The sequence below is a fragment of the Lagopus muta genome, chromosome Z (assembly GCF_023343835.1).
Source record: "Lagopus muta isolate bLagMut1 chromosome Z, bLagMut1 primary, whole genome shotgun sequence".
Taxonomy (NCBI): Eukaryota; Metazoa; Chordata; class Aves; order Galliformes; family Phasianidae; genus Lagopus; species Lagopus muta.
This window is the reverse complement of record NC_064472.1, coordinates 22,505,437-22,531,721: the sequence shown is the minus strand read 5'-3', so window position 1 is coordinate 22,531,721 and position 26,285 is coordinate 22,505,437. Positions and strand designations below refer to the sequence as shown.

General features: G+C 40.1%; 1 protein-coding gene across 1 annotated transcript in view; it reads right to left on the bottom strand.

Annotated features, from left to right (window-relative positions):
* PIK3R1 (phosphoinositide-3-kinase regulatory subunit 1) overlaps positions 1–25,240 on the bottom strand; it is a 56,154-nt gene extending 30,914 nt beyond the window's left edge. The window contains exons 1-2 of the mRNA XM_048930654.1: positions 25,118–25,240; positions 20,054–20,814 (exon numbers count right to left, since the gene is read on the bottom strand). Coding sequence (XP_048786611.1) covers positions 20,054–20,387 — 334 coding nt within the window. The 5' untranslated portion in view covers positions 20,388–20,814; positions 25,118–25,240. The remainder of the gene's footprint in view (positions 1–20,053; positions 20,815–25,117) is intronic.
* Between the last annotated feature and the right edge of the window lie 1,045 nt (positions 25,241–26,285).

The window sequence follows — 26,285 nt, the reverse complement described above, 5'->3', positions numbered from 1 at the left end:
CTACAATTAAATTCCTGTAGGTGCTGAACACATAACTGAAAATGGCAGGAGTGCTCAGCCGTCTCTTCCAGTACTTTAATTAGATACATTTTTTAAAAATAACAATATTCAGAGGAAAATATAAAATAAAGTTTTAGGCTTCGGTGAATTTTGCATGTCATTATGAGTAGCTTAGTAAGCCTGCCTACTATTATTTGTCTTTTATTTTTATCAGATGCCATCAACCACGCAGACTCTGTGGACTCAGAGTATCACAGAAGCCAACACTGCTAGAGGAGACTTGACCCAGGAGAAACACAGAGAGATGAAGACTACCCAAGCACTAGAAAAAGAAAAGTTCTGACCCAGTAGAACTATTAGTGCACAGGCTCACAAGAAGCCCAATTTTTACACAGACAGAAAAATGTCTGCAAGTCAAGATTTATTACTGTAAAAATGATCATACAGCTATGAAAGCAAATGGAGAAAGTATATGCTGTTGACCTTACATGACTGGAGTACAACTAGGAAAAGTAATAAAAATACTGATTCAAAAACCTTGTCAGAAAATTCTTCTAAAAGATGTTGCCTGCCCAGTTTTGTTCTTCCACTAGTCAGCAAGCATTCATTATGTGCCAGAAATGGAGTGACAACTTAATTCAGATGTTCTCTGCTAATGGTATACTGAACATTTTAGCCACTGCAAAAAATACAGATTGGTACTAGAAAAATAGTTTATCATATCTGCAGTCAGTCCTCTTTTTCTTTCATCTGCAAAGAAGAAATACCTAAAAAAGCAGAACATATTTTCTGGGCATCTCGATAACAATAAACTCTTATGGAGAAACAATACTCATTAATATGCTTCTGGACTTTAAATCACTTTTAAAAACATTCCTATTTCCTCTGTGGTCCTACATGACTAACATACAGGGACCAGATTTTTTGGAAGGGTTTTATTCCAAAAGGTGGAACATGACTCTGAACATGACTCTGAACTTCAGCCAATCCCAATACACTGATCAAAACACAAACCCAGCATCTCCACAATCGTGTATGTGAGGCAAGTACTGAAAACACCATTTACAAGCCTGAAAAAGAACATTCAAACCAGTTCTTGCAGAAAAATGGGTGTAATTTGTTACAAAATACTTAGCACTTAACAGAATGAGGCAGTCATTTCTCCAGGAAGACAAATGTATGAATATCGCGATCAGGCCACTTATAATTCAACCCACTGAATCTACAAACGCTGGAATAAAAACTGAATGTTACTTCACTTCAAACAAAATATCTGGAAAAATACATAGTCAATAGTTTAAATCAGTGCATTAACCTAGACAAGTCACATACTTTGATACCTTCTATGTTTATCACCTACACGTACATACAAGCAATGATCCGACTGATAAAAATACCATGTGCATGCTGTTTATGCAAGAAGTTTGGGGAGCTGGAAGAATAAATTTCTCTCCTCATCCCTTTCTTGTAATGTCAAGCCATTCTCAGGGGTAAGGAGTACAGGGGAAACTATTCGAACAAAGGGGAAATAGCCGAAGGCACTTTCAGATGAGCACAATAAAGTTATCTGTAAACAGTAGATGGCAGAACTAAACAGCACAAAACTTTGATTTGACATAAAAATTTGTACTTTAGCTGTTCTCCCAAGAGAAATCTGAGGTTTCCTTACCCTTCTCTGACGCAAGAAAATAAACACTCACTGCCCTGACAGTTGAAAAAATTCATACAAGATAAAACAAAATGAAAGCTCAGAAAGAAAGGAAAGAAAAAAAGCTATATCTGACTGGTTCAGCTGCATAAATAAATGGAACATATAAAACCACCAAGTAACAGCAGTACAGAATACTCCTTCACAACAGTTTATACATCTAGCACTGACTGCTAATCATGTTTCACACCCATTAATTTAATGTTTCATAAAGCTCTATTTCTATCATCTGTTGAAAGGGAAGTGATACTGCTTGTACTGGGCAGGAATTCTGTACATAATATTCTATCAGATTAAACCTCAGTAACTTTATGAATTATGAGCTGTCAAGCACTTTTCTCATCTGCCACAGAGTATACTTCTTAGAAATAGGAGCTATAAATAAGGCAACAGATGTTTTTTGTTGGCTTCAACTGAAGCACAGATAATTTTTAAAAAACCAGTAGTTAACACTGTTCTATAAGACAATACTTTGCTTCCCTCTACTGGTGAGCTTTCGCAGTACTTCTTTTCAAACTGAATTCAAGACTTGAAATGGCGACAACTATTTTCAATTTGTATTAGCAAAATTAGAGAAGCAAGTAGCCCTATGCTGAAGAGAAACTGCACAGCTTATGAAAAATATACTAAGTGCAGTATCTCCTTGCATGCAGAACACTGCACTGTAATGCCACACATAACGTTTGAACTGCTTTGCAAAAGCAAACCCACTAGGAGCTGGAGGACAAGATGGGAGAAGTACCTGTTTATTAAACTGCCCTTTAAAGTGTTGTCAGATAAACAGAAACAGTAATCCATGAAGTAAATAAGAATGCAGTAAAATAAGCTGCCTTCCTGCTTCTAAGCACAGAGCACACCATAAGCCAGGAAGCCAAGGTTGAGCAGTGTGGGAGATGTGGACACGCATTGGGCCTTCCTTACTGCCAGCGTGAGAGAGGCACAGCATGATTCTGAAAACAGAGAAAACATTTTAAAAAGACAACACACACAGTTTGCATCCTGTGGGTATCTTCAGGCTCCAGGCCAGCAGTCTGCAGTTAGAGAGAACACAGTACTCACTTACTGCACCCCCACAAGGCAGGGTAAGATCATGGAGGGGACAGCAAGGAGAGGGAGGTACAAGGACAGCCAAGAATTTAGATCCAGCAAAGTTCCAAACACCGTCTTTATTGCCAAAGGAAGGTTATGTACATTCCTTCTTCCTTCAGGACAGTAGCTCCGTAGCTCCATAGCTGAAAAACAGCTGAGCTTTTTTGAGTAGTTCTGCCGAATTCTCATCATACATTGTAACTGGCAGTGAAAAACCTAGCATTCCATCTTATGACAATGATTTCATATGAAACCGTACACAACATCGAGAAGGAAAAAATAATGCACTGAATAGTCAGGTGTACTGTGGACAGCACAGGTGTGAGGGGAGATAGCATGTTCCACTGACATCTGCACCTGGAAACTACTTAATAGGTTTTCTTCATACAACTTTCAGGTTTATCATTGCTAATAAGCACTCACATTGCAAAACTGGTATATTATTGTACTATACTGGTAGTGCTTGGAAGCCCTTATCAAAACATGAACAAACTTGTGATCATTCTGCCTACCTTACCGGTCTTAACTAAGAAATCTCTGAGAACTCGTATCAGCTGCTCTACTGACCTTCTACAAACTTTCACAAAGATATAAAGCCATAATATTCCAGTAACTTACGCATTCTCAATTTAAAAAAGGTCAGACTGTAGTAAAAGGGTGCTTTATTTTAAATAGACAATATGTAAGTTCACAGATTTACACAGTAATTCACTATAGTCACTCCACAAGAGAACTCCCTGTTTTCTGTCTTTTATACCACACAAGCAGAAACAAAACTATATGAAAGAAGCATAAATATCACAATGTCAAGAGCTCAAAACTTAAGACAACTATGAAGCAAGGTTTCATGTGAAATTCCAGTTCTTCTTTCCACATCAAGATTCAGCATTTTTCCCATGAACATATTCTGCTTGTTTGAACATGCAGCGTCCAGTGCACTCAAGGCATAGATCCCACTTGAATAACTGAGGTATTTACTATCTTGAGCTTTAACTAGATTATATACAGACATATGGTCTCCTAGACAGCTCCTTTTCTCCTGTTCACTTCCCTCTTCAAAACCGAGTCCTCCATTATTTCACATTCAACATCATGCAAGAGCACTTAGTTCCACACCTTGCTCTCTAGCTCTTCATAGCAAGTGGAAAAGCAAATAGGTACTTGTCTGTTCCTGTCATCACAAGAGACAGCTCCTACCTTTTAAGGGAAGGAATGCTGAGGTTCATCTCAAGAAGCAATTGAAAATTCGCTGTCCAGCCAGCACCACCTTTGACCTCTTCTGGGCAAGACTGTGGAGCATGTAATGGTAAGACTACATCAAAGACCTCCATGTGGAAAGCTTCAGTGATAATGCCAAGTTCCCTTATTTTCAGACATTTCACCCTCTTCACCTAAAAAATGTTGCCCTAATTTCTTCTGAGTACAAACTTACCAAGATTCTACCTCAGTTGCCTTTTCACATAATCAGAGTGATGGTTAATATCAGTACTCCTGCAGCATCTTTTCCTTGTAACAGAAATACAGCTGCTGGATGGACATTCAGTGAAGAAGCTGGAATTCTCTCCAAAGCAACCTGCCCCATCTTTACCAGATCCTTGTTCCTTACTCTTTCCTACTTTCTTTTTTTTTAATACCGTCATTATTTTTTCTTATGCAAGGCTGTCACTGGTTTGTAATAATGATTCTGTCTGAGAAGCATCATTTAATTTTATTTTCACACAGTAATCAGAATACATTAAACTTCAGGACAGTATGTTTTTTGCTTTGAAACAATATTTTATTTTGCTACTTTTTTTTTTTTTTTTTTTTTGCTGTGGAGAAACTAAGGTGGTGGGGATACAGAACACTCTCAAACTATCTGCTGGAAAGCTGTCTATAGGGAAAGAATAAGCTCTTCATTATGGCAAGGAAAAGATAATATGTATTACTGTGCTTGAGAAGTCAAGTTGTTTAGATCTGGAAGATTTACATAAAAGCACTGGCAGAAGCTGCTGACAGATAAAAGCCAAAACAGTTCCTTCATCTTTTGGGAATTATGGGAAACATTTATAAGTACACAAAGTTAAAAATAATGAGCGCATAGCTGTCACCCAGGGGAAAAAAAAAAAAAAACAATTGTAACAGTAATCCAGCATCAAAAGGAATTCTTTTACTTCTGGAAACTAACATATTTCAAATCAAGTATTTTTTCCTCCTTAAAAAAAGAAAAAAAGAAAAAAAAAGGATCTAGATGAAATGTAATCTTTTAAGAAAGTAAAACTGGGTTAATCCTTACTGCCATTAAACCATTCACTGATCTGACATAGATACAGAAACAACAACATTACTTGGAAATTCCTGAACTGGAGCTACAGAGAGTTAATCCCACCGTCATCTTTAATTTCGTATAAAGAAGAGAACTCTCAGTCTGTTCATAATAGATTTTCTGACCCATGTCATACACCTGTCTATATTTCTCTACATAGTAATGCCAGTATTGATTTCTAATCCCATTAATTCATGCAATCATGATACAAAAAAGATGTTATGGAATATGCAGTATAGACACTTCATGCATGAACTTATAGGCCTCTTTTCTATAAATCAAACTTTATTCACACTGCAGTGTTAAAGTAACTGTAATTTAGATCCTAGTAGTTAAAGTGGTGAACTAATTTCATGGACCTTTACAAAGCAGCCAGAGACTGCTTTGACTGTGAGACAAAGAACTTTATTTTCTTACGGCCTAGCACACTGTGCTGCAGAAATTTGTACGGTAAAAAAATGTGTTTATAGGATTTTTTTTTTTAACTGAAAAGAACAAAGATGGTGTAAATGAAAAGCTGGCATGAAAACTTTACTATGGTTTTACCTTCTCATCTGCAAGCCAAAGACTAACTTAAGTCAAGGGTAACGAAGTACAGTGCAGGATTTCAATTTGCATTGTTAGTCGTCATTTGCAAATAAACTAGAAGAAACAGGCAAAGCATCTCTGTAAGAAAACCTGTAATATTAACAAAGCAACTGAATCAGATGAATCCTTTTGCAAATTCTATGCAACCCTGCAGCATGAAGGCATTTCTTAAGATTTAAATAATTAAGAAAAAAAAGTATCCCTCTCGAAAACAAGTATGGTGTGAAGGAATGAGGATGAATAGAAGAGGCTGAACTAACTGCAAAAATATTCTCTACAAGAACTTTGAATACCTAAGCTGGAGAAGAGCTGTGCATAGAAAAAAAAATGAATGCATGTGATTGAGAACTGACATGTTCTCAGTGATTTTTATCTAAGGTGATCAAATCAAAGCTGTGTCAGGCAGGCAGAAGCTCATTTTATCCTCTGCAAATGCTCAGAGGTGAGCTAGCTGCACCCTGAGCAGCTGCTTCCCTTTCCTTCCCTGCAGCCACTCAGCTCTAGCCTTTTCTGTAACAAGGGAAACCATGGAGCTGATGTGGGTATACCCCAACTTCACTGAAGAAATTTGAAGGATCGCGCCTTGAGCTGACCCTCCGAACTTGGGGTAGTACTGAGTGAATAAATGAACACGCCACTAACATGCTGTGAGTTTAAGTGCTACAAGTATACTGCATTTCTGAAGGCCTCTTCTTCCAAAAAACAACAAAACAGTTTGTCCATCATCTGCTCCTGACAAGAGATAAGGTTAGTTAGAAGACAAGCTATCTGCAGCATAGGAAGTTCTGCACAAACATGCGCAAGAACTTCTTTACAGTGAGGTGACGGAGCACTGGAACAGGCTGCCCAGGGAGGTGGTGGAGTCTCCTTCTCTGGAGATGTTCAAGACCTGCCTGGATGCCTACCTGTGCGACCTGCTATAGGGAACCTGCTTTGGCAGGGGGGTTGGACTCGATGATCTCTGGAGGTCCCTTCCAACCCCTACAATTCTGTGAAATCTGTGTTTCTACATAGTCACAGAGAAAGCTTAAAGCTATAATCACTTAGTTGTTCCAGTACATTGATTATGGGACACAACAAAGAAGTAAAAACACTTGCCTAAGTTGCACAAGATGTGATCAAATTAAAAAAAAAAATAAAGTCTTCCAGCTATGACTCAGTAAGGAACGGGTGGAGGTTTGTGGGGCTGAAAGGCTGGAAGGAGTATGCTGCCTTCAGGGTTGGCCAGCAAGGATTGGGAACTGGCTGCTACTCTGTCCAAAGGCCAGGTATATCATACTGGTTGTTTTCCTGCTACGCTGCCAGGGTAGAAAGAATAAAATTAAAATAAAACAAAATAAATGAACTCTTATACATCTGTTCTATTATCCTTTTCCAGAAGAATACCTCCATCTTCATCATGCCAAAAGAAAGAACCAGAGTAGTAGTTACCTTTACTTGACCCCAACAGAAAAATAGACCTCTTTCCTTTTTTATTTGACATTTTAGAAGAACATCTTTCTTTCCCTTTTTTCTTTTTTTTGTTAATGTGGGCCATGCCAAGAAGCGTAAGGATGGCTCACTTGATTCCCAGATGGAAAATCCTTCCAGAAGCTAGCTTCCTGCCGAGAACAGAAGGAACAGGAATGAATAAATTTTAAACTGACCTGATTTTTGTAATAGCCTTATGACTCCCTGTCTTTGAGGGTACTTCACATGACTTGCCTGACATATCAGAATCAGCACCTTTCTACTTATTCCCCCTTCTAGCTTTACCCTTCTAAACTAGCGGTTACATCTGTGAAGACTCGAGTCCTAATTAGCTCATCCACGTTCACTAAACTTTACTGAGACAGTTGCAAAACTCTTCAGAAACAGTAAATACAGCTGACAACTGGTCTAACTCATCTAAGCATTACTCCCAGCATGTATGTAATTCCTGCAGGACTCAGAATCCCCACACTGCAGCCTCACAAAGCGCTGTAATACTTCACAGTAAACCTTCCATAAATGTGCCGCTAATTGCCTCTTTCAGATAGACCAATTTGAGCAATCACCTAAATCTAGGTCCTGTTTAAAGGGAAATATTTTTTTTCTTACTTTCTCAGGGGAGACAGCGCTTCTGCTTCTCTTTTTGTTGCGTTTCGCTCCACCAATCAAGTCAATTTTCCACCAGTCAGCTTCCCACGTTTCAAACATCACTCTCAAACTGAGAAGTCTTAAGAGACAAGGCAAAACTACTGGTTATTCTAACAGCATCCAGTCAAGAACAAAAAACGCAAAACACGAAGAGAATATTCTGACCTGTCCTGCAGGAGAATGTGAAGGGATGTGACTGGAAAGAGTAAGTGGTAAGCCACAGGTACAGACGCCTTGGAGATGCACATAATCAGCTTGTTTGGTCTCCAAAACCCTGGAATATTCTAAACTGCTATGAAAAAGGCTGTGGTGGTGTTTGGTTTCTGTTGCTTCTTTCCTTGCAGAACAGCTACAAATTATTTATCATCAAATTACATGCAGAAGACTTAACATATACTGGGAATCAATACTGCAGTTGTGAATCAAACTAATCAACACTAAGAGCAAAGTTCCCAAGCTTTAAAGTGTCCACGTACACCAACATCTGACAGAACTCTATTTCAGAGTTTCAGAGGAAGGTGCCCTTTTTTCACATGAGACAGCAAAAACAAGCAGCAAGAATGAAAGATTTCTGACAGGCCCCAAACAGGGGGACCAAATTGTACTTACACTGACAGAAGACTCTAGATTTTCCAAAACACTGAATTTGTCTTGAAATTAAAAAACTTCATGCTTTTACTTCATACTGGCTATCAACTTGTGCCCAAAAGAACAATCAGAACCACAATGAAGCCCAATTTTTCCTGTCTTTATAGCTTCTCAATGTGCATTACTTATTCTCTTACTCTCAGCATTTATTCTCCCTTTCCTTCTGGCATTCTGTAATCCTGCCAACTGACGAGCTTTGCTTTTAATAAGTAGATCTGCCAACTTAAACACCAGTCTCCTAAGGCAATCAAATAATGAAACACACATGTATATACTTGCACGTAATCTGTCAAATGCTTTTACAGCCCACTACAAATGATTTTTGCAATTCGAGGTTTTCATAGGAGCATGCATTCCTATACCCTTGGTTTTCAAAGATCAAATGCCACAGTTCTTCAGAGTCCTTGAGTTGTTTGTACTTAAGACAGTAATGGTCCCACAGTTTACATATCACTATATAGAAGATGTGAAAAATTAAAAAAAAAAAAAAAAAAAAAAAAAAAAAGAATACAAAAGGTGAACAGGCAAATTCATATGGAAATGCATGGGGTGTATTTTTAAATTTTTTAAATTTGGCAGAAAGGTCTGGTACGAGACAGCACAGATTCTTCCACGGCAGAACAGCTTTCCCGTGTTCTTTGTGTGCCTGCTAAGTTAATGAATTCCTCTTCCAGGTGTCAAGAGTCTTTTTCCTATCTCCCCCAGTACTGATCTGTCATCCATATTGAGACCCTCTTAAGTTCAAACTTTTAGGCTATTATTTTCCTAGACAGAAATCTTGCAATAGAATAATCCAGAAGAAAAAAAAAAAAGAAAACCTCTTGTCTATCACACTGGGATGAAATTGCACTGCCACACCTCTGGGTGAAATAAAGATACAGTTTATGGCACAGCAGAATAAAGATGGTACCAAAAACATCTTTCAAGTAAGCAAGTTACTAATTGGTATCAGAAAACTACTGTCAAGTCTCAAGTACTGTAATTTCCTACATAATTCCCCATAATTTAGAAAACTCCCTGTATTCCTTCTGCAAATCACAACTACAACACAATGAAAGAAATTATTAGAGATGCAACATAAAATTGTGAAGAAAAAGCTACTTAAAGCACGCATCCTTCTAATATGCACATTTCTATTACAACGTTTACACTAACAACAAAGGAGAATCTGAAACTATAAATTCTCAGTATCAGGGAAAAAAATGAGACAAGATTAAATATCACCACATCTGTTCAATGCATGCACTCACATTCTAATAATTATTTTGCTTTTGATGCTCAGAGCTGGATTCCAGCTGGTAAAGCTGTACGATGCAGGCAGAGGTAAGACAGTAAAATGTGCCTGAATATAATGGCAGAAAATAACCTGGCGAAAATAATCTCAGTACTGTCCTAACCAAGTACTACAAAATGTCTGTCCCTCCACCCTCAATTAAGACATCTCTGCTACGAAATCTGCAAGTCTTATTTTATAAGAGTCATTTAAGTAGGTAAAATTTAAGTTGCCTCCATTAAGTACATTCTAAAGAGAGAAGTTTGGATGAATTAGAAACACGCTTAAAATCATCTAGATGTTATGAGCTTAACCCAGGAATCATGGAGTGAAATTCCATGCCCTGTGACTGCGCTCAGACAAGATGATTCTAACAGTACTTCACTTCCATGTCTTCAATATCCATGAAAAAAAAAAAAGAGACTGTCCTACTTTACATCAATCTTTAACGTGTATCATTTTACACACATTTACATTAAATGCAATTTGGTATACTGAAAAGGGAGAATCTTTTCAGAACAGAGCTAGGAGTAATTATAGCATTTGTGCACCAGACCCTGAGGGTAATGGGAATTTTGCCTGAGAGAAATGAGAGTAACAGCTGTGGGATTTGTCCCACTGCTGCTAAATCCTGCCTATAGGCCTGATCCTGTTCCTTCTCAAGTCAGAATGTGTTTTGCCACCAATTTTAGGGAAAGCAAAAGAAAAGCCTGCTACTTCTTGTATGAACATGTCTTTTAAGTAAACAAAAATCCCATGTATAATATTTACAAGAAGCGTACTTTACAAGAAGATTACTTTAAAATAATCTTATTTTTACTTTGCATCCAAAAGGATTTTGAATAAAACTCTCTAAAATTCTGCTCAGAAGAGAGCAGCTCACATTAACAAGCACAGGCATGTCCCATCTGAACTACCAGGGGATCTACCACAGTATTTGATTGACTAGTTGTTAGATGTAACAATGAACAGAAAAAAACAACCCAAACCATTCTCATCTTACTGGCGTGTTTTTTCTGTGTCATAATAAAACCCTAGATATTTGTCTTAGAGGAAACATCTGGAGAAAAAAAACAACAGTTGGTAACCGTCTTCCCCTTTTTTGCTAAACTGCTGAACTCAATAGTCCTGAATCTTAAATCACTGGAAACGAACCCCCAGACCAGTATCCTTGTCAGTGCAAGTTTTAACACCAGGAATATAAAAGACGTTTCATTAGCACAGAGACCAGCACAGTCCGAAGCAATTATTAGCATTACATGCAACAGATGAGTGCCAAATGTTCCTCTAGCAGACAGTCGGAATTCTCTCAAAAGCCAGAAGGACTTCACGCTAGTCACTCTAGGTGATTTACTGTAACAAAAAAAGCGTTTCGATAATTCTGGATTGTAAAAATCTCCTGTTTTAGAGATAAGGTTGCAGCTTACATAGGTTAACAAAAGGGTCTTGGAGTTGTCCACACTAAGTTTGAACTCAAGAGGAAGTTAGAAAAAGCAGTTGAAAGCAGTGGGGAATGCACACTGATCTTTCAACCAACAGTAATAAATTATAAATTCAGCAGAGCAAGGAGAATTCAAACATTCATCCTGCTGTGCTCTTGAGGACTCCTAAGTAAGTAAACAAAAAAGGCCTTTATTTCCAGATATTTGATATGAAGATTTTGCTACTTACTGTTTTGAGTATGAGTTCCTTAACACTTTCTCTATTGAAGAAGCCAGACTGTGAGATCCACTAAAAAAAAAAAAAAAACTTTTCGCCTCAGAACTAGCTCACAGTGGAACTTCCCCTCCGTAAGAAAATTGCTTATGTAGGCTATTGAGCAACTACATTATTCTGGCTTCAGAACAACTGAATAGATTTGGACTGGCAAAAAAATATTCTCTACTATTCTTGAAAATCTGTATAGATCCAACTCTAACACTTTCAAAATAAGTCATTTCAGAATGTAAAGGGATAACATTTTCTGACATTTCTCTCAAGAGAAAGAATATATTGCAAACAATGCAATAAATACAAGGCACAGAATAAACCACAGAACTACTACTAAGAGTCACAAAGTAATCAATTCTGGTCAGCCAAGAATTTGTGCTGCAGAGGAGCTCCCAAATGTCACCAAGTCATCACTGAAGACACATGCATCACTCCACATAGGCCACTCTGGGACCTGTGCTTGGCAGAGGTGACAGAAAAGTGTACAGAATACGCCTTGCTGCATCCCACCAGCATCCTACCCCAGAGTCTTACAGCTCTAAGACCGATTAGACAGGGCAGGTTAGACAGCCCTCAACTGCACACCAGTCAATTGGGAGGCAAGCAGGAAACCACAGCAGGCTTCGCAGTCGCCTCTGTCAGCCCTCACCTGTGCCAAACAGCTGTGTAGCAGCCAGGAAACAATTCACTGCTGTGTTCATACACGCAACAGACTTTTTCACTTCTCCATTCAAGCACAGCTTATTTAAAAAATTATATATTAAAAAAAAATCAACAACAGAGGACTGGAATGTGTCCTCAAAGTGTTAAAAACCATGTGAAAGTAGGAAAATTGCTGCAAATCTTTGCCTTTCACTGCATATTTCTGGAACGGTTCTGCATAGATAATGAAGCCTCACAGCTATGAAACCTTATCTACCACTGTGCATAGTTAGTGGTTTCTTTCATTAATTTTATAACTTAAGTGCTTTGGTCTACCTCGAGCAAGAAGCAGCTTAGGAAGAGGGCTTGGAAATTAAAAGGTAACCACACAAATTAAAAGCTCCACCTTTGACACAGACTGCTTGAGAAGCAAGCATGATAGGCTTTGAAACACAGATCTGCAGTGTTCAATACCATTTAGAAGCCCTTCACCAAGACTAATCCTCCATACTCATCAGCTCATCATCAGATGGGATGAAGAAAACTAGGATGAAATCAGTGGAGATGCTAAACTTTTCTCTCCTACCCGCTAAAATAAATTTTGCAGTTGTAGTTGTTAACAAGACAAAACTCAAGGAATCAAGCCTCTGGAAAGGTGTTTTTCCTCCTTGCACCACAGAGCTCACCTTGTGCCGCTCTCTTCCCTTTCCAGTGCAGCCATGGCACAGTAATGCTGAGACATGCTGCATCAAGAAACTCCAAGAGAGAAAGAAAAGAACTCCTGAACTATCAACATGATGTGCTAAATTGAAATTGGTGAAACTGAGCAACATCTTTATATTTTTGGGTGTTTTTTTCGTTTTTTTAAAGAAGGAAATCTCAAAAGATAACAAGAGTTAATTTTACATCTGGTCTTCCAGTGCAGTGTCACACCATACACAATAAAAATTGCAGAAAAAACAGCCTAGATTAGGCCTTGCTTATTTACTGAAATATGTAATAGCTGCTTAAGAACTACTAGAAGATGTTGATCTGTACTGATGAACCAGAAAGGGTTCTGAGCTGGATCACAGAGCATAGATCTAGCAGCTGCCCTCCACGTCTGCTGTCTGCAAGTAATGCCAAGCACATATGAATAAATGCAGAGAATCATAAAAGCACACTGCCTGATAGCTAGCTGAACTATTAAAGACCTTTCTCATCATTCATGCTACAGTTTACACAGTAGCTTTGACATACAAGATAGTCCTAAAGGATATTTAAGAGTACGAACCATACACAATCACATCTTTCCCTGGTTCAGAGCAGTAGTGTGCTTTGAAAACTGTCCTGAGGACTTTTGATTGCACATCTTTATTACCTAAAAAGGTGTGAACCTACTTACTATTATCAGACGCAGTCTTATAGGTAAACCATGCAAACTCTTTGTAAAACAGAATATAAAGAATACTGTTTGAGTACTATCTTCTAGACCACTTCAGACACCATTAAAATAGGAATGAAAGAAGGAGATACATTAGCATGAAAATTTACACCTGCCAGCACACCAGGTGATGTTCAGGAATGTAAGAATTTCTACAACAAAGTGTAAATAACAAATGCATATATAACATGAAAAATAAAATCAGTACTTTCATGGATGGAAAGACAAACTAGAATTGGTTTTAGACGTGTATTTTACTGAAAGCTTGAGTAGAAGTTAAGCTTTAACCGCAGTCATCTTTTTTTATACAGCCTAATATTCTCTCTCTAAATTCTCCTAAGTATCCAGAGTCTCACCAAATTGTTCTCAGGACTTAACATCCTTTTCCAGTTGAATTCTTTTTTAAAATCCTGTAATTCCCCTTATCATTTTTAGCTATTAAAATAAAGCAGTTCTTTGTATTGAAGCCTTCAGATTGATTTCATGGATGTTCATCATGGAAAGCAGCTTTGCAGCAAGACACAGATGTGAAAGAGAACACAGCCAGCTGTAGTTACAACACCTGTGTTCTTTCACACAAGAAAATCTGTATGTTTATATGGCATCACACAACTATTTAAGTGGGCATGGCTGTTTGCTCAGGGTGCAGAGTGATCCATTCTTGGCAAATACAAACCACCATGTGTTACTGAAACTCACAAACTGATCTTATCATATGCAAATTTAAGTAAGAACTATTTGCTAGCCAGTTACCTTTTTCAGATGTTCCTGGATCACAGTGAGAAGAAAGATCAAGATAAATCCAATTGAGAGGAGCAGGCTATTTTACCTTTGCTTTGTTTTGCATCTTGCCCCAGGATCATTCATGTCAGTAAGATATATTAAAATACTTTGTCTGCATTACAGAAGGCTAAAGAAGTGCCAACAAAATCACTCAACATGATGCTTCTGTTGTAACTCTAGAAAAGTGCATCAAAATGAGTGTAATGCAAAACAGACAAACATTTCTTATAGCAACAAAATTGTACAGTACATTGCTTCCAGTTTCTTGAAGTGTGTGGAGAAAGATGGTTTTTTTTTTGTTTTTTTTTTTTTTTGAGACTAATTGATACAACTGAAGTAAAAAAAAAAAAAAAAAAAAAAAAAAAAAAATCAGCCATACAAAGCCTTTCCAGATCTGGTCATCCTCAGGGATCAGCAGGAGCTTCTCTGCTCCCCGAGTGGTATGGTTTTCTTCAGAAATAACATCTGTCGAAGTAAAATAAAACATTTTTCCTAAAAACTCTCTCTCACATGGTATTCCATCACAACTACAATATGGAAGACAAAGGCTGTAAAGCTCCCTCCTTTCTCTTGTTTCCTTTCTCCTCCACCAGCAGATGGGGACAAGCATCAGCCATGAATTTGCCCAGGTCTCAAACGTGCAGCACAAACTAACATTTGTATGCATCACCCTGTGCTCTGTATAGCGTTCACAAAAAAATATTTTAATTGCCACTTACCACTGCAAAATAAAAGAGCTCTTTCTCACTTCAATACAGCTTGCAAAATTTTTTTTTCATTAGTGGTAAAAGCAGGTGGTGAGAGCTTTGTTTTCAGAAATATGGTAATTTGGCAGTTATAAATATAAAGTTTCTCATGCACTGAGAAACATTATGATGAAGTAGATAATGAGGATTTCTGGCATTAACCTGCCCCTTTTCTCACTGCAAGCAAAAATCAACCAGCTTTGAGAGTTAGTGACTGTAGGGCATTCTGATGACGCTAGCCAAATGAAGACTTGCTCTCAAACTGGGCTATTTAGAACAAGCCCAAGGCTCTGCACTGAGTGGCAAATGTAGTCACCAAATGAGATAGTGACTCGTCACTTCACCCCCTGATTTCCTTTTTCCATTTTCTTGAATCAGGAGAGATGATGACTCTTCCATTCCCAGCGAAGGCTCCCAGCTTGCTGCATTCCACTTGCTATTATATCCCCTACTTAACAAATGTAAATAATTTTCATGAACTCCATCTCTCTACTGATTTTATAGGAAAATTAAATACAGAAACAAATTCTGCAGCGCATTCACTTCAAGCATGCACAAACGGTTTTCTCCTCTCTGTCAGACTGGATCCTTGTCAGACACCGCACAACCTGGTCTTTGATAGAAAAGAGTTTCCAAATATTCTGTCATTATCTTTGTCTAAGTTGCTGATCCGTATCTGTTCAAGGAGAAAAGTGAAGAAAGCTGCTGTTTTTTGATGGTTTTGTCACTTTCTTTTCTTAAAATTTATTTTTCATCATAAGAAGGAAGAATTTCTGATTATGTTTAGGCTTTAAAACAGTTGAAATTGTATTGTCAACATAAACAATCATCTTAAGTTTCACAGGAAGTAGCAGAAAGCTCCAAGACATCAGAACACACAGATTACTCTTAAATTTCTGGTCTGTCTTCTGCAAAAATGACCTTCACTTACAAGTGGGAATTTAGCATTTCAAGTGAAGAAAAATATTTCTGTCAATCAAAGCTTTATACATTGAAGTCTGGTTAAAATCCACTCACTCATACCTGGTAGAGAAGCACCACTGTATGAACCAAAGTACACAGTTGTACCAGATCAGCTTAATCAAAGTTCAGAAGGCTCAGCTGAACTCAGAGGAAACAAGAATCAGAACTATGCAGCTGCAATGTGGGAAAAAGAAGAAAGAAAAAAAAACAAAAGATAAAGAGTTTTTCACATCAAGTCTGAGTTCTGCTTTACATGAACTCCAGGGGTCTGGAGGAAATGCAGAAATGACCCTGTGCTGGGTGTCCGTCTGTGCAGGCAGTAGCCTGGAAAGAAATGGCAAGCCAGGTGCCGATGGCCTCGCACCGACTGTGGGGTAAATCCACCTCTCGATAGCTCTGCCCTGACCAACGTCTGAAACTGAAACCTCTGCTTTTTCATGTATTTTCAGATGCAATTATAACACAAAACAGCAAGCAAAACCAAAACAAACTCACATGATCTCTAATTCTTCACTCAGAAACGTAAAAGAAAAATGGACAAAAATGCAGCAGTTCTTGAATATCATTCAAGTGTTCTCTGCTTGGTCTTGATCAGTGGTTCAATCAATTTAAATGGGTTACTGATAAAACAGAAGCATGGACAAAGATTTGGCCTAGGTGCTACAATAAGGAAACAAATGCTTTAACGTAACTTGACACCACTAGCAGTTTTATTTGTTTTCAAATTAGCTTTCAATGTTTAAAAGACCTTCCAATTGGTAAATAGGAGTATGACTACACAGGACACTAGCCTGATAGACAGCTCTGCCAGTGTTACCAGCCCCACTGATGTTTAGATGCCTACTGTTACTTGTATCACAGCACCTGCAGCACCTGGCTGTGTGGTGTAAGTACTGCAAGTTTGATCCAACACTAAAGAACGTGCATACTGATGAGCAAGTGAGCACAATTAACAAGGCTGGGAAGAAACATTCAGAATAATTGAAGTCCTGGAGATTACTGATGTGATTAGAAAATATTTTTTAAAAAAATCTATGCGTATGGTAAAATTTAAAGCTCACAATTGTATACAAAATCTTAAAAATTCGCAATTCACTTCCTAATGTTCTTATTCAAAATATGCACACATGGTATGTACAGTATAGTCTTCTCACAGAAGGAAAAAAGTATATGGATTACAAATAACTGAGATACATTTAAGGAGTCTGTTTCCAGTTTCCCATTATTTTGTCATATTCATACACAGCGGTTTCAAATCATTACATGCTGAAAATGTAAACTTGACTGTATTTGGTCAAGCAAGTTTCATACTTCTCATTAATTCACTTGAAATATACTTTTGGGGTGTAGAGACAAGTATTATCCTGGGAAGAATCTGCTGGTGCACTGCCCATGACACTGACTGCCAGACAATATTAACTGTGCTAATCCCTGAACCAAGTTTCAAATGCAGAAACAGCAAAGCTCTTTCAAAGTCAGATGTGCATTGCTGTGTTATTCTTATCTTTAACTGAACTGTATTTCCTCCTGCACTTCTGGTATTGTAGGCGTCTTTTTTTATTATTATTACTATTCTGCTTACTTAAAAGGCTCCACTTTCATTTAGATTTTATAGTATTCTTTCCTTGTACTTCCCACAGTTATTTCTAGCATTTGGAGCACTCTCTGCCTTGGCTCTTTCCTGCAAAAAGAACTGTGAAAGGACACAAGTAAAATCAAGTTTTCCCAATTTCTTTGAAGTATTCACCATCTTAGAAACAATTTACCCCATCTCTTCAGCCATTTGGAGTTCATATTTCAGTGTTTCTCTTTAATTCCTGGTGCTGAACATGCCTGGCCATTTAGATGGGAGTTTAAAATCTTCAATTAAAAAAGATTATGGGAACTTTTTTTTTTAAAATCAGAAAAATATATGTTTAGACTGCAAGCTCATCCTTAAAAACGTCTGCATAACATAATGATGTCTCCAGACAGACTTTAAGGTTAAAAAATCCAGAAATTAGAACACTTTCTTGTTTCAAAACTCTGTAGAGACCCAAACTATTAAAAAATAAACATATTGCATGAAAACACTAATCTGTTCTGAAGGAGTAAATTTCATGTCAGGAGAGACTTTGTCCCTAAGGATGGGAGCATGATCTAAACCCAAGGAATCTGAAGAGTGTTTCTGCACAGCCTCCCCCAAACCTGCACCAGGATTTTAGACTTCAGCAGCCAGAACCTCGAACTCGGCCTGTTACAAATACAATTCTCAGGAGCTCAGAAACTGCAAGATTAACACTGAGACTTCTCAACACAGAGCTATGGCACATGAGCATCATGCATGAGCACAAAGACCAAGCCGGTTATAAAGCACTGATGATGTTTAAAGCATTAAGTGCATCAAAGCCTTGGGTAATGGTTACTTCACCGCAGCGCACATGTGAACATCCGCTCTCTGCCTCTCAGAATAACCTGTTAACACCAAGGTGTCTACACATAAAGCAGTGGTTATTCTGCAGCTATATGTGATGAAGACAACTATCTCAGCATCTATCCCAGTGGCTTAAGACAGAAAAGAAATATCTTAGCATCTAGAGAAAGGATCTATAATAGCATCTGAAGAAAGGAATTATCAAAGAAGAAAAAAAATTCATTCCAGTGCAAAGACATTCAGAAGTAATCGAATGAGAAACTATGAGACTTGTGTGACTGGAGGCTGAGTGCTCAGGGAGGTGAGACCTACGTAGCTACACATCCAGCTGACCCCTTCCATTGCTCTAATGATGATGTATATGTAGATACTATGCACTAACTAGCATTTCTTCAGTACTTAAGGCTACTGCTATGCAAAACAGTTCTGGCCTACTCATTATTAAGCCCTCACCAACCTAGAAATGCTTCTTCCAGGTATCTGCTTCGTTGCCGCATACAATTTTTAAAATTCTACTTTTATCTTTGATGATTACCAGCACACCTAAATATAACACCACAGTAAGTGAATTGGGATGGAAGCTGATAAACTGACAACAAAACTTTGCAAAATGTTGCAATTGTTTTTGAGGAAGGCAGAATGCAACGATACTATTCAGGAGTCAGGATCACATACGACAACTCCTATTCCCAAAGGTTACAAACACTGAGAATTTAAAGCATTAGATGCTGAAGCAATATGAAACATTCTAGATTCTGGGAAGTGAGAGACCAATGTACGACTCAGATTCAGATGGATGTGGCTTATTTCTGTGTAAAGCTCTAATATCTGAACGTACGTAAAGTAGACACATGAAGGCTTTCTTATTTTGTTTTTAAATCTACCGCTTTTTGCAGTTCTTAAGACTTTCTTCTACTAACAGAAGAATTCCAATCACATCCTGCCTGAGCTCTGCCCAATCTTCTTAGCAAATGTGGGTCAGAAAGCAAATTATGTTTATACAAAGGAAGTTATTTCCCTTGTTTATATAAGGGTTATTTTTTTCTACTGCATGCTCTACCCTGAAATAGAAATTAAACCCAAATTTCTCTTCATCACTCTACAATTCATTTTTAAACACCTGCTCTTACTTTAATGCCAGATGAAAATCTTTGTGACAGTTCATAAGTCTGTTGCTAACAGCAGATAATATGATACAAATTTGATGTTTTTATGCAGTTTGTACCATCAGATTGACCAAGAAAATTTTTAACATGATTAACAACTGAAGAAACCATTTCAATCAGCATCTTAGAAACCTCAAATAAATGCTGACCTGCTCATTCATTCTCCGTTTTAGCCTTTGTGGTTGTGAATTTTAAGTATATCTTTAAATCTAAGAGATGTACTTCACAGTAAGGTACTGCAGTGACAAGTAACTGAGACAGAGCACATGAGACCACAGATTTTAAGAGCTAAATATTTTAAGCACATATAATTCTTAATTGTTTGAATGGATTGCAGGCACTAAAAAAAAAAAACTGACGAGTATGTGTTAAGACATGGAAACACAGTCATATAAGCCAATGAAGCAAAAATATCTGAAAAATATGACAGACACGTACACAAAAACACATACATACACCTTCTGAAGTCAGTACTAACCTTGTTGCTCACTCTCTGCTTCAGCTTTTGCAGGACTTGGTGCTACAGGAAGGGGTCGAGGAGGACGAGGCTTTGGGGTCGGGGGGGATATTTTTTTTCTTCCAATGTATTCTACATAAGTTCCTGGAAAATCCCCCCTCTCCCCTGTGGTTTCATTAAAGCCGTTTAACCAACCGATTTCCTCAGGCTTTGCTTCTTCCCCTTCGCTGAATCCAAGTGCTAGTAAGGTACCTTTATTCACAGTTAATATATCTCCTAAGTGCAAGTCAATGTCTTCCTCTCGCTCTTTTTTGTAGTCATACAAAGCTCTGTATTGATATCCTTCAGCACTCATCTTGGCAAATTATTTAACATTCAAAGTGTTATTAAACAGAATCAAAATGCAATTGTCCAGTTATATTCTAATTTACAGACAGATTCAAGATGTACTAAATGGGATAATAAAAATGTCAATAGCAATGCCTAAGTAATAAAATCCGCCAGAAAATCAAAAAGTACCAGGGTCTATCATTTCACTGCTGATGATTTTTAATTTGTATATTTATTCTGAGTCAATTACTGTTGCAGAAGAATGCGTTCCACTTCTTCTATGTCTAGCAGAACTCTTCCAAATAGTTCCTTTTCTCAGCTTGCTGGAACTTCCCAATCTCCATGCTCAACTTCAGCTGATGCTCATAGCCAGTCACACCATCTGATGAACTTGCCATAGACGTGCACGTACCTTAAATATTCTGTCACTGAACACTGCACGCATGCTCTTCCTGGAAAGAAAAGAGAAAATTGGTACAGTCACTCGTGAACTTGGGATTCTGGTTATGATTTAAGCTTTCCATAACCCCGGCAGAGATAGTGTAATCCATAAAAGAAAGCAACCTCACATACACACATAAAATACATATATACACAAATCTGTGTTTTGTGAAGGTATTGAACCAAATTTCTATTCCTACAGTATAAGACAAGCTGCTATGTACTGTCTTTCTTCTCTGTGGCTTATGGCTCTGACAGAGATTGCTCTAAGCCCATAAGGCATCCTGTCAATGCAGCATCTAACCTGGCAAGATTTTACTAGTTATCTCCCTGAAGACACATAGCCACAACCCCATGCCAAAAGGTCAGGACAGAGGTGGAGCTCACTGTAATTAGTGCTGATGCTCTCAGAACTCAGTGCTGGGCTATTCAATCTCTTGCTGTTTATGCAGAAAGCAAGCATCACCTCACAACCCAAAACCTGTATCCCCAAAAACTCTTGGACAGAAGCACCCTTCTCTAATATACAGGAGCAACAATACGTCTCAAATTATTTTGCTTGATGGATATAATACTTATACTTTCATACAAAAGACAGACTCTACCACTCCCCCATCATCCAGATGTTCTGTAATGTGTTTATAGCACAATATTGAAAAAATAACCAGCAACTGAAACAGACACGCCCGGACCACCTAAGCAGCACTAGAGGCGAAAGGTACCAGGGTGTACACTTAAATTACACTACAGGCAAGAGACTACAGGCTTTTTTGACTCAAGGTTGCCTGACTTAGAGGAAAAAATATGAGTGAAAAGTTAAATTTAGGAAACAGTAGCTTAAAGGCATATAGAAAAAGCACACAGTGAAAGTTTTCTAAACATCATTTTGACCACTCATTTTTATCTCCTTAAAAAGTCAAGCCCACTCATAATTTGAAATGCTATACTGGGAACCAGAAAGTGCCAACTATTCAAAAGTGCATTGAAACTCCTGAACTACAGCTGAATAGAGGACCTGAGGGGACTATGCAATACCAGTAGGTAAAATATTAACTGCATAATGTATGCTTAATGCTACAGAAAGCTGGAGTTCTTTCTGTAGCACTTCTCTTCACATTGCACTTGGACAACAACAGACAGGAATGAAAAAGGGAACCTCTGACCTCTCTTTTCCACACTATTTTCTCTAAAGTCTCAGTCAGCAGGTCCTAGGAACACTGTCTGAAAAAGCTAAGAAGTGTTTATAAGAATGCACACAGGCTTCCTTTTTCAGCGTATGGTCCAATCCCTAGCTCATATGTGGCTTCTCCTCAGTCTACTGAGTCTAAATATAATTCCATGCAGCTTATTGCACAACATCTCTCGTAAGAGAACACATAAGAAACTATTGCAAGTTCTTGAAGAACTTCCTTATCATCCACTGCAACCAGTTTTGCTATAGGGAAGAATTATATGAGTCTCAATTAGACTTCTCATTTTAAAGAAGCCTACACACAAGTACTTGTTTTAAAATTCTGCAAATCCAGTCACATGAATCAGGCCTCCAGTTCCCACCAAAATTTTAATGAGAAATTTCTGTAGCCACTTCTGAAAACCCAAACCATGTGCCTTAGCACATACCACCAAACATCACAGACTATGAAATTAACATGAGGAGAGTTTCACTGATATTTAATTTTAGCTTTTCTACCAGGAGAAAGTGAACAGGCATGAATTAGGAAAAAAAAAAAAAAAAGGAAAAAAGGCAGTGGAAGGGGGAAGAACAAAAATCAACAGCACAAGTATCAATTAAATTGTACAGAAATCTTTTCAAAAGCACAAATTCCTCCCATAAACCAAAGAAACAAAACACTTTCACCCCTTAGATTTAAATGCTGGAGATAATCCAAATGTTTCCAATCAAAACCAACAGCACACAGCAAGACCTGCTAAAAAGCTACTTCTTCTACTACGCTAAATATTCAGAAATATTTTCTTTTCAAGAAGGGTTCAACAAGTGCCCTGCTACAAGTACTCATTTTATTCCTACTGCCTACAGGCGTTTTGGCTGCTAACCAAATACGTCGTCTAAACACTGCATAATTTAACTGACTTGACCTACGCCTCTGATCTTTTATTATCAAATGTATCATAGCAACTTTATGGACAGATATTTAAAATGAGCATTTGTATGTCTTGCATTTGGTCTGACAATGCAGAATTTGAAATGCTGTAACAGCAGAAGAAAGAGTTTATGACATTTTTAAAAATTCAAAAACTGTAAGAACAAAAGGCGTGACATAACTGCATTCCAGAACAACTCCATGCAATGATGGCAGCAAAGCCTCCCCAAATCCACCAAACCAAAGACTGGTCCATACACACTGCTCAGCACTGCCCCAGGTACAGGGTCCCTACATCTGAACCTCTGACTGATCCAACACTCACGCACTCTTTTATATTATCAGCACCTGTGAAGTTCGGTGTCTCCAAGAACTTTGCAGACAGCCGTATGGTACATGGATGGATAAAGAGCATTCCTCCAGCAGCAATGCTGTAGTGTCTCCAAAAATCCCTTTTGGAAAGTTCTTCCTGTTCTTTTCTGCTCTGCTAAGACTCTCTTTATAAACAGACTCTCTTTACTCTGAGTGGGGCTTACACGGTCTTTGCCCTCAGACATTTTGTCTCAAACTGATTTAAGCTAATTACTCTTAAAATAAATAGCTTGGAGACCATCCTAAGTAGAGCAAAAAAAAAAAAAAAAAAAACCCAAACCAAACACTTTAGGCAAGAAACATTATTATATTTGAGATGATGTATTACTGGATTTCCAGTTGGCGGGCAGAATGGAAAAGGAGGAGGAAGCATTGTAAAAGAATCAAGCATTCATTTGGTTTTTATTTACTAAGAGCTTGATCGCAGTGAAAGATTCCCAACTTCAGGCAGAATTCTGGTCACAATGAAATGATTTATGTCACGCGTGCTGACAGACTGAGATTTTAACATTCACCAGAAAGTTGCAAGAGGTTTGTGTAAATTCAAGTAGAAAAGGAATGAGACATAAAAGGTTCTCCCCCTGCTCAGATGTTTGGGTCCCACATGGCTGGTACCTGAGCATTTCCTCCCACATTGGGGACAGAGAAGAAAAAACAGCTTCTGCTCCATGGATCCACACTACTGCTGTCCAGCCAGAGGGACTGCGCACCTCTGGTAAGGCAGTAAGGACTTTCTTCACTTTTCAATTGTCACATATAATGATCCATACCTTGCTGTACTGTCGTCTCTCACTCTTGATTGTTGGTCCCCTAATACTTACTCCAAATACTTCCAGGAAAGCAGTAACTTTCCTTCCAAAGCTATTACATGGTTGAAATTCAGGCTACCTAACTAGCACGCTAAGGGAGGCACTGGAGCACCAGCTGTTGCCGCCGCGCTCGGAGCCCGCCTGTTCTCCCCACTAGGTGTCTATACACCTGTAACATCTCTAGCGATGCTGCCGCTCCCCAGGAGATAACTACGGCAATGCCACAGCGAGCAGCATTCTTTGCAAGAAAATGATGCTCGAGACAGTCACTAAGGTATTAGGAAAAATACACACGCAACTGCGTAAGCAAATTCCAGCCTTTCAAATACAGCTTTAAAGCCCGTGGAGACCCTACCGCTGAACAACATGCAGACAACTAAGGCATTAACTTAACACAGGATCCTGCAAAGCACGTCCCACTCTGAAGCATCTCAAAGCCGCCGAAGGGGCAGCACAGCTATGCGAGAAAGCGTGCAGCGTAAAGACCGCTTCAGGGAACCCATTCACAACAGCAGCAACGCCGAGCAAGAGGGCAACGCCGCTGCGGTTCGTGCAGCCGCGGGGCAGCTCCGCCGCAGGACGGCCCTCCGCAGGGGCCACTTATCCCCGGCGCGGAGACGGGCGCCGAACGCCGGGCTGGCGCTGCGCTCGGCGCCACCGGCTTGACCTCCCGGCCGCTTCCTGCCGGCACCCGGAGCCGCGGGAGAGCCCGGCCTCACCCCGCGCCCCGGCACCGCCGGCAGAGCTCAACCAGGAAGCGCGGAGCCGCGGGGGAAGAAGCGCCGCCGCCGCCGGGGCACGGCGCCGTCCGTCCGCCTGCCCTGCCCTGGGCCTGCGGCGCCGCGGTGCTCGGCGGCAATCCGGCGCTTCGGACGGGGGAAAAAGTCGCGGGGACGACTCCCGCTCAGCCAGTCCTTCGCCGGCGCCCGGCCGCACACGGCCCCGCACCGCCCTGCCCTCCGCCCGCGACCGGCGCCGCGCTCCCCCCGGGTCCGTTCCACGCGAGGCGGCCGCAGCGGCACCCGCTTTACCTCAGCGGCTGCACCGCCGCCAACTCCCTCCGCGCCGCCGCCGCCTCGACTCCGCTCTCCGCAGAGCGCCCGGGCTCAGCTCACCCCGGCTGCGCTCGCCGACCTAGTGCTAGGCGGTGCAGTGCCCGCCGCCGGCGCTGCCTCCGCCCCGCCCCCGGCGCGGGCTCCAACCCTGTCGGCGGCCGCCCCCTTCTCCGTCCCCGAGCTCCGCCCGCTGACAGACCAGGGGCGGTGCCCGTCGCCGCCCGCCCCCCCTTTAGCAGCGCGTTGGGCCCCGGTACGAGCCTCGTGTGATGCGGGGCTAGGGGTGCTGCTGCCCGCTGCGGGGAGGACGGGTCGGGTCCTACCGGGGCGGCAGCAGAGCCCTAGCAGCGTGCGTGGTTCCACCCGGGGCTGCCAGCCCGGCCTTGCGCTCACCGCGGTTTGGCTGCCCTGGGCTGTCTGGACTCCCACGTCTATCCTCGGTGCTGTTTGTCCCGGCCTCGCAGCTAAGCCCAGTGCGCGGGGTGGAGGTGGCGGCTGTCTGAAGTAGCCACGATCTTCGGTTGACACCACAAAGTACCATCTCGCAGGGTGCTGGAGTCTGCTAGGCCCTGTGCAGCGCCGAGTGAAGTGTCTTATTCCCTGCACAAAGGAGCTCACAACCCGAGGTGGCTCTGACAACACGAGGGTGTGACATGGCACCACGAGGCTGCAGCAAAAGAATTATGCTTTTGAGGTGTGTGTACTGTGTCTGGACAGGCCTCTATTTATCTTTAGGTAATAAATACTGGTACATATGTTACTGTGAGTCAGTTCCTGTAGGTATTGCTGTGAAAGAGGAAGAAGTGTGGCAGGCACAAGTACATGGCATGCAGAAATGGAAGGTGGGTGCCAGAAGCAAGCTAAGAAGCCATCCAGACCAGTGCTATGGGATGGTGGATACAAGTGCCAGGTGTGTCCTAATTAACAGTAGCTAAATAAGGACCAGAGAGATGTATAGGCCATGAAAAGTAAAGTATTTGTGCCTGCAGTGGTGGTACAAATGGGTGCAGCTGTGGTGGAGTGTTAGAAAAAGATGGGGTCAGACCTTTTACTGCACTGCAGAGTTGTCTTTCTCTGCTGTGTTTAGTGTGAGTTTTAGGAGGGCACGTGTTAGAGAGGTGTCAATAAAATTGGTTCTGATTGT